This window comes from Mus pahari, chromosome 1 (assembly GCF_900095145.1).
Source record: "Mus pahari chromosome 1, PAHARI_EIJ_v1.1, whole genome shotgun sequence".
NCBI lineage: Eukaryota > Metazoa > Chordata > Mammalia > Rodentia > Muridae > Mus > Mus pahari.
In genome coordinates this window covers 59,566,067-59,582,306 of record NC_034590.1, presented here as the reverse complement: position 1 = coordinate 59,582,306, position 16,240 = coordinate 59,566,067, and the positions used below count along the sequence as shown (strand labels likewise).

Sequence of the window (16,240 nt, the reverse complement as noted above, 5' to 3'; positions counted from 1 at the left end):
AGCTGAGAGATACCCAAAAGAGCAGAAGTGGTAACATAAAATGGGAGTAAAATGAAGATAAAGTATTTAAGAATGTTTATCATCGTTTTTGAAAACTAGTCAAGTAGGAAAAACAGCTATGGACCGATTTATATTACCTGGAATAGCAAGGATAAGTCTAGTCACTCGGTTGTTGTCAGTAACAGCCATAGCTGGGGATAGGAAAGTGAACTTGAAACGTTTCAAAGAATGGCTAAAAATGACGTTAAGAGAGAAGACAAAACAGGAATTAAAAAGAGGACAAACAGGATAGAGTATAGGAAAGACTTCAAAATATGACTTGGACAGTATGCACAAATATGAAGGAAGGTGAAAGAAAAAAGACAACAGTAACAGCACCCATTAAATTGCGATGACTGATAAAAAAGTTGGGAAATCCAGGTTGGGCCAGTTTTGAGGGAAGGTGACCTTCAGTACTGAAGCTGTTACTTGTGACAAGGAGAGGTGTTGTCACCTTGGGATCCTTTGGCGGTTGCCACCCCTCCTTATCAGATCTCGCAGGCTCAGTGTCTCATATTCCTTATACGTAGTTGCAGTCCAAGACTTTTGAATGGCATTGATGGCCTTCACAAAGTTGTGGTTGTGGGTGTAGAGCCTTTCAGAATATCTGCCAACAGCAAAGGGACATAGTTTCAGAGGAAGTCTTTTAAGGTAAAGCTAGCCTTGAATAAAACTGATACCCACACTTTGTGTCAGAGTTGGGAGTGGTGTAGTCACTCAAGAACACAGTTGGCAATAGAGGAAAGCTGAAAACAGTTACAGTATGTCTTTACATGTAATTTCTTCTTAAAGCCATGTATATTTTTGTAGTTGGCATGACAGTATTATATTTTCTGCATGCCCATTTTATTTATTTTATTTTGTGTTTTTGATACAGGATCTGGTCTCAAAATCATTATGTATCCAGAGAGGGCTTTGTACTTCTTCTACTAAGTCTCTCCCTCCTAACTGATAGGATTATAGGCATGCACCGCCACATGGTTTATGCAGCATTCAGTAGAGAATTCAGGACCCCATGTATGCTAGGCTACCTGTCAAGCTATGATCTTGACCTCTATGTGGCCCTTTCAAAGTTCACTTTTATAATCTGTTATATGAACAAAGCGAGTATATGCATACATGTTCTATAAATAAGCAATTCCTAAGTAGTATTCCATATGGGGAGTTTTATGCCCGTATTATTAAAAACTGGTATTAGCAGAAATATGTGAGAACTCAACTCAGATCACTGAAATCAGAAATAAGTTCTGAAATAAGTTCTTCATGTGATTCTTCAAAACATTAGCATGAGAATCATTTGTCTACTTTGTGTGAAATGTTTGACCATGGGTGTAGAAATAACACAGAAAAGCACATGCTTACAAAAAAAAATTAGTTAATTATTCACTGAATTCCAACATTTGTCAAACCTGCATGTCAGTGCCCAGCAATTATATAAGCAGCGCTTGAAAAGGTTCAATCACGTTCACTAGTTCAAAGTACATCAGATAAAAATGCAAGGTGAACTGCTTATAAGAAGCATAACACCTAAATCCACTTAAAGACTGAGCTCAAAAGGGAGGGCTGGATCAGTTTCCATTCCAGTTAGCACTTTGAGAAACAAGTCAGCTCTCCAGTCACATCTACCCTGAGTTCTCTGCTACAGGCATTCCTTGCTAGGGGCACTTAGTTTGAATGTTTAGTTCATGTGCACTTTTCGTGCCTTTTCCAACTAAACAAAATGGAAAAGAAAACAATACTTATTGATCTCTCTCTTGCAAAACTAATAATGTCTGAGAATTACTGTTTGTTTGGTTCCTTATAGCAGATACCTGAATAAAAATAGTAACTGCACATTATAGGCTGAATTTTATCCCTTGGAAAGAGAAGGGAGAAATATCATAATTATGTTATAATCTCAGAAAGAAAATACTAAAAAGCCATAGTTACAATTCTTACTTCCAATATCTCAACCAGAGATCGCATTTACAAACAGGTCTTTAAAGAGCTAATAAAGGTCAAAGGAGGTCGTTACTGTGGGCTCTGGTCTAATTTTACTAGAGTCCTGAGATGAATAGGTTAGGATACTGCAGGGAAGTCCAAGTGAGGATACGGTGAGGAGGAGGAGCCAGCATCAAGCCAGGAAGAAACCAGGTTCTAGCCTTCAAAATCCAGAGTAAAAACTGCCCTTTAGGCCTCCCAGTCTGCAAGGCTTCTATGCGTCAGCCCAAGCAAAAAAAAAACTGCAGAAATACCAAGGACTTTCATTGCTTTTTATGCTTTCAGTTTAGTGAGTTTGTAACTGGACAATAGTTGTAGCATTATCATATGCAAGTATTATACAAGTCATCACTATACCACAACCAATGAAATAATTTCTTCTTTACTAGTAATTTGCTATTTTGTGGTTCCTTTGATCATGTTCCTGTTTATAAGTTTTTCCCTGATTCTTTGGTTTTGAAATGAGTTTAAATCTTACTTTTTTTGTCAATCCGGTCAATCCACATTCATTTTCAGTACAGTTTTATATAACACAGCTACGTAAAATTTATATAACACAGCAAAATTATAATTTCTAAGAGTAAACACATACTCTTACAAAGCACACCATTAAGCAAAGCTAAATGGACACAACCCTTATGACAACTCACTTTTCCTGGAGACCTCCAAGGTGTGCTGTATTCATATTAACCTTCTCAGTGTGACTTTTCACCTTCTTGCCAACAAAGCAAGCCCAGTTCCGGCCCAGCACATCATGGACCCACCCAGTCATGGTCTCATTGCAGTAACTGATGACTGTGTGGCCTCTGACTTCATACTGCAACCAAGAAAAATAAAAAATAAAAAAGAAACAATTACAGCTGTGCTCGGCTCTCAAGTCTGTGTCCGTGGCTCCTATTTACCCTAAAGATGCATTGTGGCCCTCTGCCAACCAAAATTAAAAACTTTGTTTAGCTGATGATGTTTTGATAATTACTCTGGAGATCAGAGAAACCATTTTTCAAAGATTAGCATTGTCAGCCACCAAACAAAATGTACTTCTAGGAATGAAAGAATGGCTATGGGGGAAAAGCTCACATTTTTAAAGCAATTATCACACCCAAGACATATTGCATTTAATTCTCCATTCGTCTATGAAGAAATAGCCATCCTAAACTTCTGATTTTTCAGCTTCAGGCTATCCTCCTGAAGCCCACAGGGCTGTCAAGTGACAGGAACAGAGTTTCCCACCTCTGCAATTTTGTCAGAAGAGGCTCCCATCAGTAGATTATAAAAACAGACAAGTATTTCTGTATGGCTAAACAAAATCCTTTTTTTGCTACTAATCTCCTGGTGCATTAGCATATGCCTATTATGAGGAAACTTAATTATTGGCTACACTTTATTTCAGTAATATTACCCTTTGCATGTTTCTGTGTTAACCCCGGAAAAATACTGCTGTGAGAGACCCAGATTTAAATTCAGACACATTGGCTCTAGAGCCCAATGACTTTCGCCAGTGACATCTCATTGAAGAGGAACACATGACCAGAATGAGCAGGAGGGAAGGAGGCAGAAGGAAGAAAGACATTGGCACAAGTTAGATTTGAAGACACCATAGTTATTTGTAAAACAAGGACACCAGGAATAAAAGAAAGTAACACAGAGGTATAACACTAGTACTCAGTGATCCAGTGCAAGTTGATGAGCTTGTCCTCAGTGGCCAAACACAAATACTTTAGATTTTGCAGTGTCAGCACTTATTGTGTCTGTTGGGCTCTTTGGCACACTTAGCTAGGTTAAGTGCAATAAATGGACTTTTGACACAATTATTTCCAACTCACAAGGTACGTATCAAGATCTGAGCCAAGTAGAGATAAAGCCATATTAAACAGTATGGAAACTCATATCAGTATCAGTAGACTAAATATTGGTGATTTTATCCAATCTGCTAAAATAATCCAGGTAGGCCTTGGAGAAGCATTGACTCTTTCAGGTCTGCTGACTGGAAAGCAGCCTTAATATTTTAAGAGAACTGAAAATTTCCTTACAGCAGAATGTCTCTCTGTCTCTCCATATCTGTCTGTAGCAATGTTAGTAAATATTTACGGCAGTATAATAGAAAAAAAAAAGGTCTAAAAGGTTTCAAATATGGAAATGTAGAATAATTTTATTAACTCATGATGTTTTGCATAATAAATGAGTTCTCTAAGAAAGGGTGAGACAATTAAGTTTAGAAAAATTGGGAAATGTGCCTCACAGTGCACAACACTTTTATTTTACCCTGGGAAGCATAGACACCTATTAAGATATTGTATCCAACTGCTTTTATATCAGAAAGGCAGAAACTCCCTTATTTTATAAACACCATACAGAATCCTTATCGATCTGAGGGGCTCAAGATAACATGGAAATAATATATTCTCAGAGGGCAGAAATAAAAGATCTAGGAGGTTTGTTAAGCTAGAGTTTAATGCCAAGCACTACTAGAACCAAACACTGGCCTCTATACCATGCAGTGTTTCTTCATATATAGCTCCTTCAGAAATAGCTGGAGTGGAGAATGACACAGAGGAAAGAAGCCCAGAAACTACAAAGCAAAAGCTAACTTCCTAATGATGCTTCCATCTGTATTATCTCGACCTCACAATAACCTCCAGTGATAAGGAGACTAGTTCTCTAATGCAGTACTGGTGTGCCTGCAAAGAGTGAGACTGGGCGGAGTGTCACGGCTGACACTTGTTGGTTGTTGTTTAGTTTTAATCCAATGAATGCTCTAAAAATACTGCAGTTAAGCTGACCCAGGAGCTTGACACAGTGGCCCCTGACGATTTCTAACTCTGCCATTCTCTGCCAAGGGCTTATTACTGCAGAGCAGAGGTAAAGGATACCTAAGACCTTTGAGGCTTGGAATATCCAGATAGAAGCCAGTTCTGCTGCTTTGTGCTTGTATGATCCTGGGTCAGTATCTTCCATCTGTACCTTCACTGATAAAATGGGGTTGATTGCAATACATTCCATTCCACAGACTGTTTATGTGTCCTCCTTCAGGTAACCTCTATGATTATTTTTCCCATAAAGACATAGCATTGTGAAAATAAGATTTTCATTTATTTACTATTTGAGAGCTTTCTGGTAACAGGAAGCAGTTGATTATTGAATGAATGAATAAGAAAAGAATAAAAAAAGAACAAGTCTTACTAAGAATAATTTCAACATTGACTTACAAAATCCAGCAAAGATACAGAATTAAAAATTAATAGCAACACAACAATACCAAATCATCCAAGAGCCAGGAAGCACACAGTGTGTGTGTGTGTGTGTGTGTGTGTGTGTGTGTGTGCGCGCGCGCGCGCGCGCGCGCGCCTGTCCACATGTACCTGTGTCTTCTGAAATGCCCATTCTCCTCTCCAAGACTGTTTATGATGTAAATTCAGATTCACCTAGAAGTCCCAAACACCCACATAGAACTTCCAACCTGTACAATCTTACATCTGTGCTTCTATATACAACTAGCAAAGTCTGATAAATAATTGTTATTGCACATACACTAATTTATGTACCTTGGAGTATTTTTAAAAAATCTAGAAGTTGGTTATTGTACCCCACATTCTTTAAGTATAGTAAAACCAGCATTTGCAATTACTTCTGATGCATTAAACTCATGGAATCATTTTCTCCTTTAAAACTATATTTTGTATTATTCTGTAGCTAGAAAATCTGAGTTTTCTCTTGTTAGCCTGAAGTCACCCCATGAGAAGCAGGACAGGGTGACACAGATAGAGCAGACATGTACAATGAGGTCCAAAGAGGTCAAAGCGTGGCATTGATTAGGTTAGGTCAAAGCTCAAGAGCTAGAAACCTTAAGCTGAATGACCTCCTCAGGATGAATTCATTACTTCCTTTATTGGAAAGTTCTCAGGGACTCTTCCAGCTATAGTGAACTCACACATTTTTTTTTTTTTTTTTTTTTTGTGAGGATTAAAAGACAGAAATCCTGGCCACATAATCCAGCAATAAATGTAGTCAATTTTTTTCTCCCAAAGAATGTTTTCATTTATATAAACACTGGTCTCTGAAGACTGGCTTGCACAGATGAGACACTTTAAGTTTCCATTCACTTTTGCCAATTCCTACTGCAAAAAAAGTAGAGACAGCTACAATTGGAAGACCCTACAACATGTAGCTCTTACGTTCAGAGAACGGCTGTCCCAGGCACTCTTCTGCTTCTTCAAAGTTCCCATTAAATTGCCACGTATTCTCCAATGTCCTTAACCTCATTCCAACCACCACCATACTACCATGGTTTCATCAACTCTCCTACATCTGCCTAGTAATATTGACCTGCTGGGGACATCTTACAACTTAAGTTACTTATCCTATAACTTTTTTTTTTTTTTTTTTAAGGTTTTTCAAGACAGGGTTTCTCTGTGTAACCCTGGCTGTCCTGGAACTCACTCTGTAGACCAGGCTGGCCTCGAACTCAGAAATCCGCCTGCCTCTGCCTCCTGAGTGCTGGATTAAAGGCGTGCGCCACCACGCCCGGCTTATCCTATAACTTTTTACTGTGGTTTGATACTGTAGCGTGTAGTTTTATGCTCTATCCACCTTTACCACAGGGGGCAACCATGCTACCAGCCACCACCCAGCTTCCTTTGAATCCCTGGAAAAGCACACCCTTAATGATATTTTTTAGGCAAAAAAACTCTTCCTTTCCTTCCTTGCATCTGCCTTTTTCTCCTGGGCCCCAAAGTCCAATCTGTACCTTCAGCCCAGCAATTGGCCCTCAGCTTTCTTTACTGATAGATCAAGAACCAATTGGAGAACAGGACCTTAGTATCAGCCTTGCCCCCTACATGATACTTTAAAGATTTTTCTTTTTAATTAATGTCCTTCCATTGCTTCTCTGTTTACACTGCCAGCAAATATGTGAATGCTTATTTCATCCAGTACACTAGTCAGGAGACACCAACAGTTTTGCTTTTTAAATTCCAGTTCTGTTGCTTATCACTCATGAAGCTTTGAATAAGCTACAGCTAGAAAGCCTGTGTTTTTAACTGAAATGGGCAAGATATTTATGACTGATCATACTTTCCTTGATTGATAATAGTGAAGTTTAAAGAGTTTCAAAAGTTTAAAAATGCACCCCAAAAGTAACAATGTAACCATGTATAAACATTTGTAAAGGCAAGAGAAAAGTAGCAAAGACAGCTTCTATTGTCCTGAAGGCATTTATGGAACAAAGTTGTTTAACACTTTTCTATGCTTTCAGACAACTGACTCTTGGTTTCAAATTATTAATTGAGCTGTTTCTTTATTTCAAAGACTGGTAGCGGTGCATACCTAAGTCACAGCCCTCTAGAGGCAAATATAGGCAGTAAGACATCAACAGTACTTTTGGAAACAAGATTATGATGACATTTTTTCATTATTAATTATATCTTCTGGGAATGACTTATTACAATATACACTGTTCATTTAATCATCGAGTGTCTCATATGTGTTATAACATTACTATAGTGCTACATCCATGTAGTTTCAAAAGTTGTCTATATAAATCATAAAACAAATAAAGATCTGGACATCTAAGTCTCCTTCCCAGAGTAGTATTTCAGAGATGTTTGAGGCCTGAATGACAAACACATATGGACATTTATGGCATAAATGTAGCCATAAATTTAGCTATAAATGTAGCATCTGAGTAACCCTCAAATCTAGGGAAGGGTCACTGAACTTTTTGCCTCCCCACAACCCCTCAGTCTCAATGGCAACGTCAATGCAAACTAAAGCACTGCATCTGCTGCTGTGCTTATAGTGTCAGGAAAGTGTTAAGAAACAACCAAGCTAATTTGACCAAGTCCACATTTGGGTAAATACCTCCAAACTACCATAGCTTTCTCAGAAAGAAGCCAACTTCCTTAATCCTGTTCCAAGAATAAGCATGGGCTTTCTGCCTATAAACAGTTTATTTAAAAGTTGAGTTCTAATCAAATGCAAAGCTGCCAGGAAGTTGTAAGCAAATGATGATACATTTTAAATAGAAAATATTGACATTCAGATTTAAATACAACTACGGAAGATATTAAATTTGATTGTTATCTATGCTTGAAGACACTTGATTTAATCTAAAATATACATTCCAAAAATAGCTAAAAACCAAATTACCACCACTCAGCAAAGTGGTCAGCATTCCTGGGCTCATTCTCAGTTCCTCCTTCACAAAGTCTCAACTGTAAGGTTGGAAGAAAACCTGAAAATCCACTCAACTGTTAATTAGCTCCAATTAATTCTTATGCTTAGCAGCTGTGGAACATAACCTATTCTCTTCAGGCTCCAAAAAGAAAAAAACAAACAAACAAACAAAAAAAAACCAGACCCAGGAACCATTACAGACATAAAATTCTCTATTTTCCTCAGGCACCAATAACCCCCAAAGCTAGAACTTTATCTACTGTACTACTGTAAGCTTGGGCTTTTTTTTTTTTTTTTGGCTTTATAAGTGAAAAAGTTTAAGGCATAATGAACACACACACACACACACACACACACACACACACACAAAATGAGTCTGATCTCTTTTGTATTAAGTTACTTAACAAATGTTCCAAGGGCCTGCCATAGCTTCTAAGGGCACAAAGGTAAGAACATTCCAGTAACATTAATAAAAACAGTACCACAGTGAGGTATTTTTCAAGCTTCTTTCTTACAGAATTATTTATTAACCCTCCTTTTTCATGCTACTTGACACATAATACACAAAACACAGGCAATACAGTATTTTGTAATACAGAGTCAATAATTCCTCTTCTTACAAAGCAGAATGGAATACAAACAGGCAATTATGACAAACGACCCTAAGCACTAGTGTCCTGGAATTCCTTCTGGCACACATCTACTATTTTGTACCCACTAATTTGCCCTCATAAACATTTATTTATACACCAAATTACACAGAAGAAAACAATTAAAGTTAAAATATTTTCCATAGCAAGTCTCTCTCTCTCTCTCTCTCTCTCTCTCTCTCTCTCTCTCTCTCTCTCTCTCTCTCTCTCTCTCTCTNTNTNTNTNTNTNTGTGTGTGTGTGTGTGTGTGTGTCCCATGTCCAACAGCATTTTTAGACCTTGAAAAGCAGCTTTAAAATATATAACTCTTTAAGGGCTCTGCAGGCAAGAAACTTTTGATAATATTTCTTAGAACAGAGACCAAAGGGGATATACCACCATCCCTGGCCAGTGTTTCTAGAGCCCAAGAAAATTGATGCATTGTATATTGGTTTGAATGAGAGTGCTCCCCCTCCCCAGTAGGTGCATAAAATTAAATACCTCCACTTGGTGGGACTGTTAGGGAAGGATTAGGACGTCTGTCCTTATTGGAGGAGGCTTTGGAAGTGGTGTGTCCTTAGAAGTAAGCTTTGAGGTTTCAGAAGCTACATGATTCCCAGTTAGCTCTCTCTGCCTAGTGGTTGTAGATGAAGATATGGACTCTAAGCCATCCTTTCACTCCTCCATTATGAACTTTAACCCTCTGAAACTGTAAGACAAATCACATGCTTTCTTTGATAAATCTCCTGACTCATGGTGTTTTATAACAAGATGAGAAAAGTAGCTGAAACTTTGTAGGTTAGTATTACTTGTAAAAAGTTTGCAGAAAGAGAAGTGTGCTTTACTCTCCAAGACCCATGAAGTACTATCTGCATTAGGTATTAAAGATAAGGAGAGAAAAGCAGATGTCTATCCCAGAAGATAAAGACACCAGACCGTTACAAGTACAAACTAGGTGTACCTAGAGAGGACAAGGGGAATTATTAATGGACTCTCTCTCACCAGTAAAGTGACAAATGCATCCTAGATGTTGAAGACTATCAGGACCAGAGGCAGGATAGAAAAAGAAAAGAAGATCACCAAAAAAGTAAATCTGACAAGGCATAAAGCAGTGATTATATCTCAGATACACAATCTTCTGAGCTAACTGAACCACAGAAGAAAAGCAAAGTGGATGACGTGGACTAGGTACACAAAGTGGATGACGTGGACTAGGTCCACATGCCTTTTATGTCTCCCAAGTCAGCTGGACACCAAGTGAGAAGGAAATGACTCTGCTGCTTATCAGGAAAAAGCTAGAAGATAGCAATCAGGCTGAACAATAGTGGAATTAAACAAAATCCTTTCACATGGGATTTCTTTGGGGTTGATAGTTTTAATGAAGTTTTAATGCTTGATTCCCAGTGCGTGAGACTGCTAAGGGGATAGCCAAGTTAATGTTATCGGCTGAATGCAAGAACTCTGGCTAAAAACAAGAATGTGAGTGGACTCAGCAGTAACAAAACATAAATTGGAAAGGTCCTTTCCTAAGACTTCAGTAACAGTCAATGCAATATACATTCTACCACCCCACTGAACTAATATTCATGATGCCTCTGTGCTGGAATGTACCAGAAAAACTACCCAAATGTGTTCTAGAAACCATTTACTTCGTTGATCTGACTTTTCTTTTACGTTTTAGCCCCAATGAAGTCCTTAGGTTTGAAAGGTTAGGATGATCATTTTATAGTCAGAAACTTTAGGAGCTTCAGCATTATCGGAGACTAACCATATAGCTAACTGTAAAATGTGACTAGTTTCACCAGCTTTATAGGGTTTTCAGATTCATAATATTTCAAATCTTTAGCAAAGAGCTAGCACCTAATTTAAAAACCAAAATGAAGAAACAGAAGAGGAAAAGAGAACAGAAAAGAGAAAAAAAGAATAGAAAACAAAAAGCATTAACCAGACTGGTTTTTTGTCTGGGAACACTGTAGATTCATTGTCTGCAAGATAACATCTTTTAGATGGCTAAGAAAGCATCTTCCTTCTATGTGGCATCCACAGGACCATCTTCCTTTTAGTAATTAATATGACTCCAGCTCATGCCATCTCTACCTTTGGGAGTATCGCAAAGGAATTTTAAAAAGTGAAGGCACACAGGAAGAGACAAATTAACTGTGAGTAAAATTTTCAATGTGACAAAAAAAAAAAAAATAGGTCACACAATCAAAAATCCAAATTCTGTCCAGTTTGGAGAAACTACTTCAGCACAACAGTATTCAAATAGGAAAAGAAAAAACAACCAAAAAAAAAAAAAAAAGAAAAGAAAAGAAAAAAAATACAGTGTGTTATGAATTGTCCCCTTATGAAAACACTAAATGCTGAAGCCCCCCTGAGGCTTCATCACTTCCACAATGTTTTTCCTTTATTCTGTGCAGTTTCTGGTGGTTCACATTCCACAGAGGTGATTACTGTTTTCCAAGAAATCCTTCAGTTGCCTTGAAGGTAGGTCACCAGGACTCCTCTGCATTTTACATGCAAATAAATTCCAGAAGGGATTGTAGCTGCCATGGCCTCTGCTAGCTGCTAGAGGTAGATCCAACTGTTTGTCTCCTAAGCCAAAGTCTGTTCTTGGCTGTGGTTTTAAAAGAGCCTCTCAACAGACGATCTATTTAAAAACTACAAAACAAAAACTAGGGTTACAAGAAAAAAAGATCATTCCACCTTTTAACACTTTATCATAGTAGCCTTTGTTAACTAAAAAAAAAAGCAATACCAACTACCAGCACTAATAAATTAGGAGTTGGTAGTTTTAAGTTACTAAAGACATTCACATAAAATTGCTATTCAGCTCAATGCTTTAAAAAGAGAATTACACATGCAGGCAACATGCTTGCAAAGCACATGCATCTGAAAGTGACGGCCTCTCTATAAAACTATTGTGATTTTAATGTATACTGAAGCAACAAGCTAAATTCTAGCATCTTAGACCCGTACTACATGTCTCGTACACATTTAAATGTGGTCCTAATGAAGCTTGGATGTTTGCCTAAGTACTAGGGTATATACCCCAGTTATGAAACAGACTAAGGTTAACTTTTCTACTGGTGGATGTCTCTCCAAAAAGTAGAAGGAAGGTTGAAAGATTTAAGGCAGAATTCCATAAATTGTATTGAGAAACTAATGATCCACTTTGGGGAGGTTTCCCATTCAATCTTCCTCCTAAAGTACCACCCATGCAACAAATGAAAAATTCTGTTCAGTTTTGAACTACAGGAAACAAACATATTCTCTACTTATTCAGTTCCCTGAAGAACAAAGACACAGCTCATTTCTGTCAATTATGCTCACTCACACTGAGCTGGTTTTAGAGACTTCCTGACTTTCTAAACTTTAAGATCCAGTGATTGAGCAGCCCCGGGACAGCTCCTTCCTGCTTTTATGGATGCTGTAGACCTTTTACAAAGTCCAGTACAAAGCCTGAAATGTGGCTACAGAGTGATGGTGGTGCTTTCAAGACCTGTTCTCACTTCTCTTTTGTATCATCAGACTTTCAGGGACTAGTAACCAAGAAAAAGAAGGGTGAGGAGAAACAATATTATTTTAAAACATGATGAAGTTTAAGACATCACATAGATTCTATTTCCTCATCATCCATTATTCCCATCAAATTTTATGTGAGTAGTAATTTCCATATTTATTCTGAAAATATGAAATGAATGAGCCAAAGGGATCATTCTTTACCCAGTCAACATTCTATGCTCTTAGAAAAAGCCATGATAAAGAAGATGAATGACCATTTGGTGATAAGTGACTAGCATGCCAATTCATTTTGAAAGAGCCACATTCTCTCTAAAAGATAGACTAGAAAAAACTGTGACCTCAGTCTTGCACCATAGACCCGTAGGTGTGTCTCCTGTCCATGTTAATGTGGTAGTAATGTTGCTTGGATGTATGCCCAGGTAATAGGATATATACTATGCATGGTTCTCTCTTGAAGTCTTTGGGGAAAAGAGTAAGCAAGCTAGGACAGCTTAGTAATTTTACAACTGTGAATTGTATGTTAGCCAACCTTTGGCAGGTTGGTCTTCTCCTTTTTGAGTTCATCTCTTCTATGGTTATATTTATGACACTTGGGATTTGATGGTATAAACACCTGAGAATGGAATGTTACATAAAACAGTAGAGAAGTTAAAGGAAGCAGAAATGCAAGCTCAAGCAAGATGCATAGGAAATTAACAATCTATGCATTCTCCCTTTCTCTGAGGAATAAATAGGCACTGATTTGCGTATGACGACAAGGCAGGAGAAAGCTGGCTTAACAATGAAGATAAAAGATATTTCACTTGTGCTCACCCAGTTTGTTCTTCAGATGTGGCAAATCATACATTCCCACAGTTCCCAGCTGCATGAACAACTGACTGATAAAATCAGTGACATCCTATAAGAGTTTACAGTGGTAAACTGAGTCATAACAAAATTTATCGATAAGATCAATAAGAAAACATAAGAGGCATAAATCAAGATGCTTTTGATACCAAAAGTCTTAAAAAGAAACTTCAAGTTTGAAAACATTAATCTGATGTCTAATATATAGTATACATATATATATATATACTAGTATATATTTTTTAAAAGTACATCTACTGCAAAAACAATTCTTCTAAAATTGTGTTACTTTAAAAATAGTCCCAGAAGGAATAGTGAAAAAATGAGCACACAGCTCTCATAACCTTTATTGTAGAAACACAATTGACATTTCTGGTTGTGGTGAATCGTTTGAAACTTGCAAATTGCTGGCACAGAAGTTAGGGAATTAAAAAACAGACACTGTTGGCCAAGTTCTAAATAATAACTTGTTTTATAAAGCCTATAGTGGTGGTCTCTTTATTATTGTTATCTATTAGCCTATAATTCAATTAAGACTGAAGAGCCCAAAAAGGAGCTCAATAATCATAAAATTTAGCTTGACTATCACCAAATGAAATGCAAAGCCATAACAAGGGCTGAGATAGCTGAAAGCAAAGGTGATTATTGCCAAACCTGATACCTGAGTTTAATCCCCAGAACCCACATTGTGGAGGGGATAAACCATGGGTCCCTTCTGTAGGCTGCCTTCTGAGAACACTGAAGCTATGGCTCACAAATAACTCACCAACCCCCACCACTATCCACAACTCCCACAGATAAAGAATTATAATACAAACATTTAACTAGAATTAGTCTATTTTTCTCTCTATTTTTTCACCCTTTGAATAACTGTCGTCAAGGCAAGATGAGGTCTTTTTCTACCCTTCTCTTCTTCACTGCTGCAGAGGAGATAAATTGAGAAAAAGTCAGGGATTCATAACTTGTTCTCGTTGAAGACACTGTTTGAGGCTTACTTTGTTTATATGACTTCCGTTGGACCATTTGGCTGAGGTGGAACTTTATATAGCTTTTTATAAAAATTGATGAAGGCACATAAAAGCACGGGGAAAAAGAAAGTGGTCACTTACCACTGATCACATAAAGTCAGACATGATCTCAGCTCTTTATAGTCAACCTGGTTTTGTTGCTTTTTTTTTTTTTTTTTTTTTTTTTTAAATAAGAGACCAGCTGCCTTTTAATATGCAGATACCTCAAAGAGGTATAAATGTGTCACAGGGACAAGGAGACCCAAATGATCCCTGTCATTATAATCTAACAGTGTAGGACATGCCTGCAGAGAGTACCTTTATTTACTCTCCACCGCCCTACGGTTTCAAAGAATATTTCCAAGAAGTTTCCGTTTTGTCAAAAGTCTAATTACTCTCTTCTCTTTTACAGGAGGTTGTAAAGGCTTAGGTCTCTGCCTGGATGGGAATGCAGGTCAGAGATTGCTTTAATTAATTAAGGAAAAGAGAACCTTTAAAAATATATAGTCACTGGGTTTCTGTTCAACAGGAACTATGCAAGCTTGAAGGCATACGCGAATCCAGACTAGTCCTATTTCAACCTACCATATTTTAAGTAATTAAAAGCCAAGTTTTTTCCTTCATTGTTTTTTTTATTTTATTTTTTTTAATGTTTAAGAATCTTAATGTCATGAAACACGTTAATCTTTCAGCTAATGCCTGAATAAGATGTAAATAAAGCAAGATGCCAGCAAAGAGACTGACATTAGTCACCCCCAAGTCAAGTCTGGACACAGAGAATGAAGGGAAAGCCATGTCTGCTGTTGTGCTATAGGATACAAAAGGAACACATGATGAGCATTCAACATATGCAACACCTACCCAAGAAACTCAGGCAGGATGATGGTTAGGAATCCGAGAAAAATATATCTCAGAAATATAATGGGAAGCACATGGTCTTAGGTGTGTTAATGAAAGGAGCTGGAAATCCAACTGTTTTCTAAAATAATAAAGAACAGATCTAAAATGGTGGGTGTATACAGTAAAACTTGATTAGATATTTATGCAATAGTTGGGGTGAGTAAATTTAGCTTACATATGACCTTTTAAATTGATGCTATTTATCTATTTTAAGCCAAGTCTGTTGGCCACACGTATAACCCCAGTACTTAAAAGACTGAGACAGAATTTCAAGTTCAAGGTTAGTCTGGATCACATGTCAAGATCCTGTCTTAAAAACACAAAAGAAATGAGGGCCTAAGTTTTAAATACCAGCTGAAAAGATACATTCTATGCCATTAGAAAAAAGTTTATGTGCTTTATTCAGTGAAAAGGTTTATTTTCTCTTGAGTCACATATTCCTTGAAATATGGTTTCCCAGAACTGTAGGAAATACCCTAATGATTGTGGTAAAATCCAACTTGATTTGGGTTAACAAAGTCACCCAAAAAACTTGATTCTCCTTTTATGTAAAGTCATTTCACTTTACATTTTTCCATAAAAATATAAACAATTTCCTCTATTACTGCTGCTGTATTTGCTACTAAAATACATTATTTCTTTGTTTTTGTTTGCTAATTTATTTATTGTTGTATAAGTATAGAGGAATGTATGTATGTGTGTAATACTACATGTGTTAAGGTCAGAGGACACCTTTGTGGATCTCCATCTACCTTTCATGGCTTTTAGGATCTAACTCAGGTGACCATGTCTGCAGCCAGCTTTGCAAACTGCTCATCTGGAACTACCTGATTACATTAAAACATGTTTCAGAAACAAAAAATCTTTTATATACATTGCTTGTTGTAAGTGTTATCTTTATCACCAGCCAAATAAAAAACATTGCTTGGTTTTTCTGCAGTAAGACAAAGCATGGTATTCTTTTTTTTATTAGATATTTTCTTTATTTACATTTCACATGCTATCCCAAAAGTCCCCTATACCTTCCCCCACCCTGTTCCCCTACCCACTTACTCCCACTTCTTGGCCCTGGCATTCCCCTGTATTGGGGCATATAAAGTTTGCAAGACCAAGGGGCCTCTCTTCCCAATGATGGCTGACTAG

At 37.3% G+C, this 16,240-nt stretch overlaps 1 protein-coding gene across 2 annotated transcripts in view; it reads right to left on the bottom strand.

Moving 5' to 3' along the window:
- Ctsc (cathepsin C) overlaps positions 1 to 16,240 on the bottom strand; it is a 33,508-nt gene that overhangs the window by 10,830 nt on the left and 6,438 nt on the right. The window contains exons 3-4 of one of the 2 annotated variants that reach the window (XM_021205437.2): positions 2,670 to 2,836; positions 494 to 646 (exon numbers count right to left, since the gene is read on the bottom strand). In XM_021205437.2, the coding sequence (XP_021061096.1) occupies positions 494 to 646; positions 2,670 to 2,836 (320 nt within the window). Of the gene's footprint in view, positions 1 to 493; positions 647 to 2,669; positions 2,837 to 9,100; positions 11,481 to 13,157; positions 13,243 to 16,240 lie in introns of those variants that run through there. The other variant, XM_029547206.1, reaches the window with a different exon arrangement.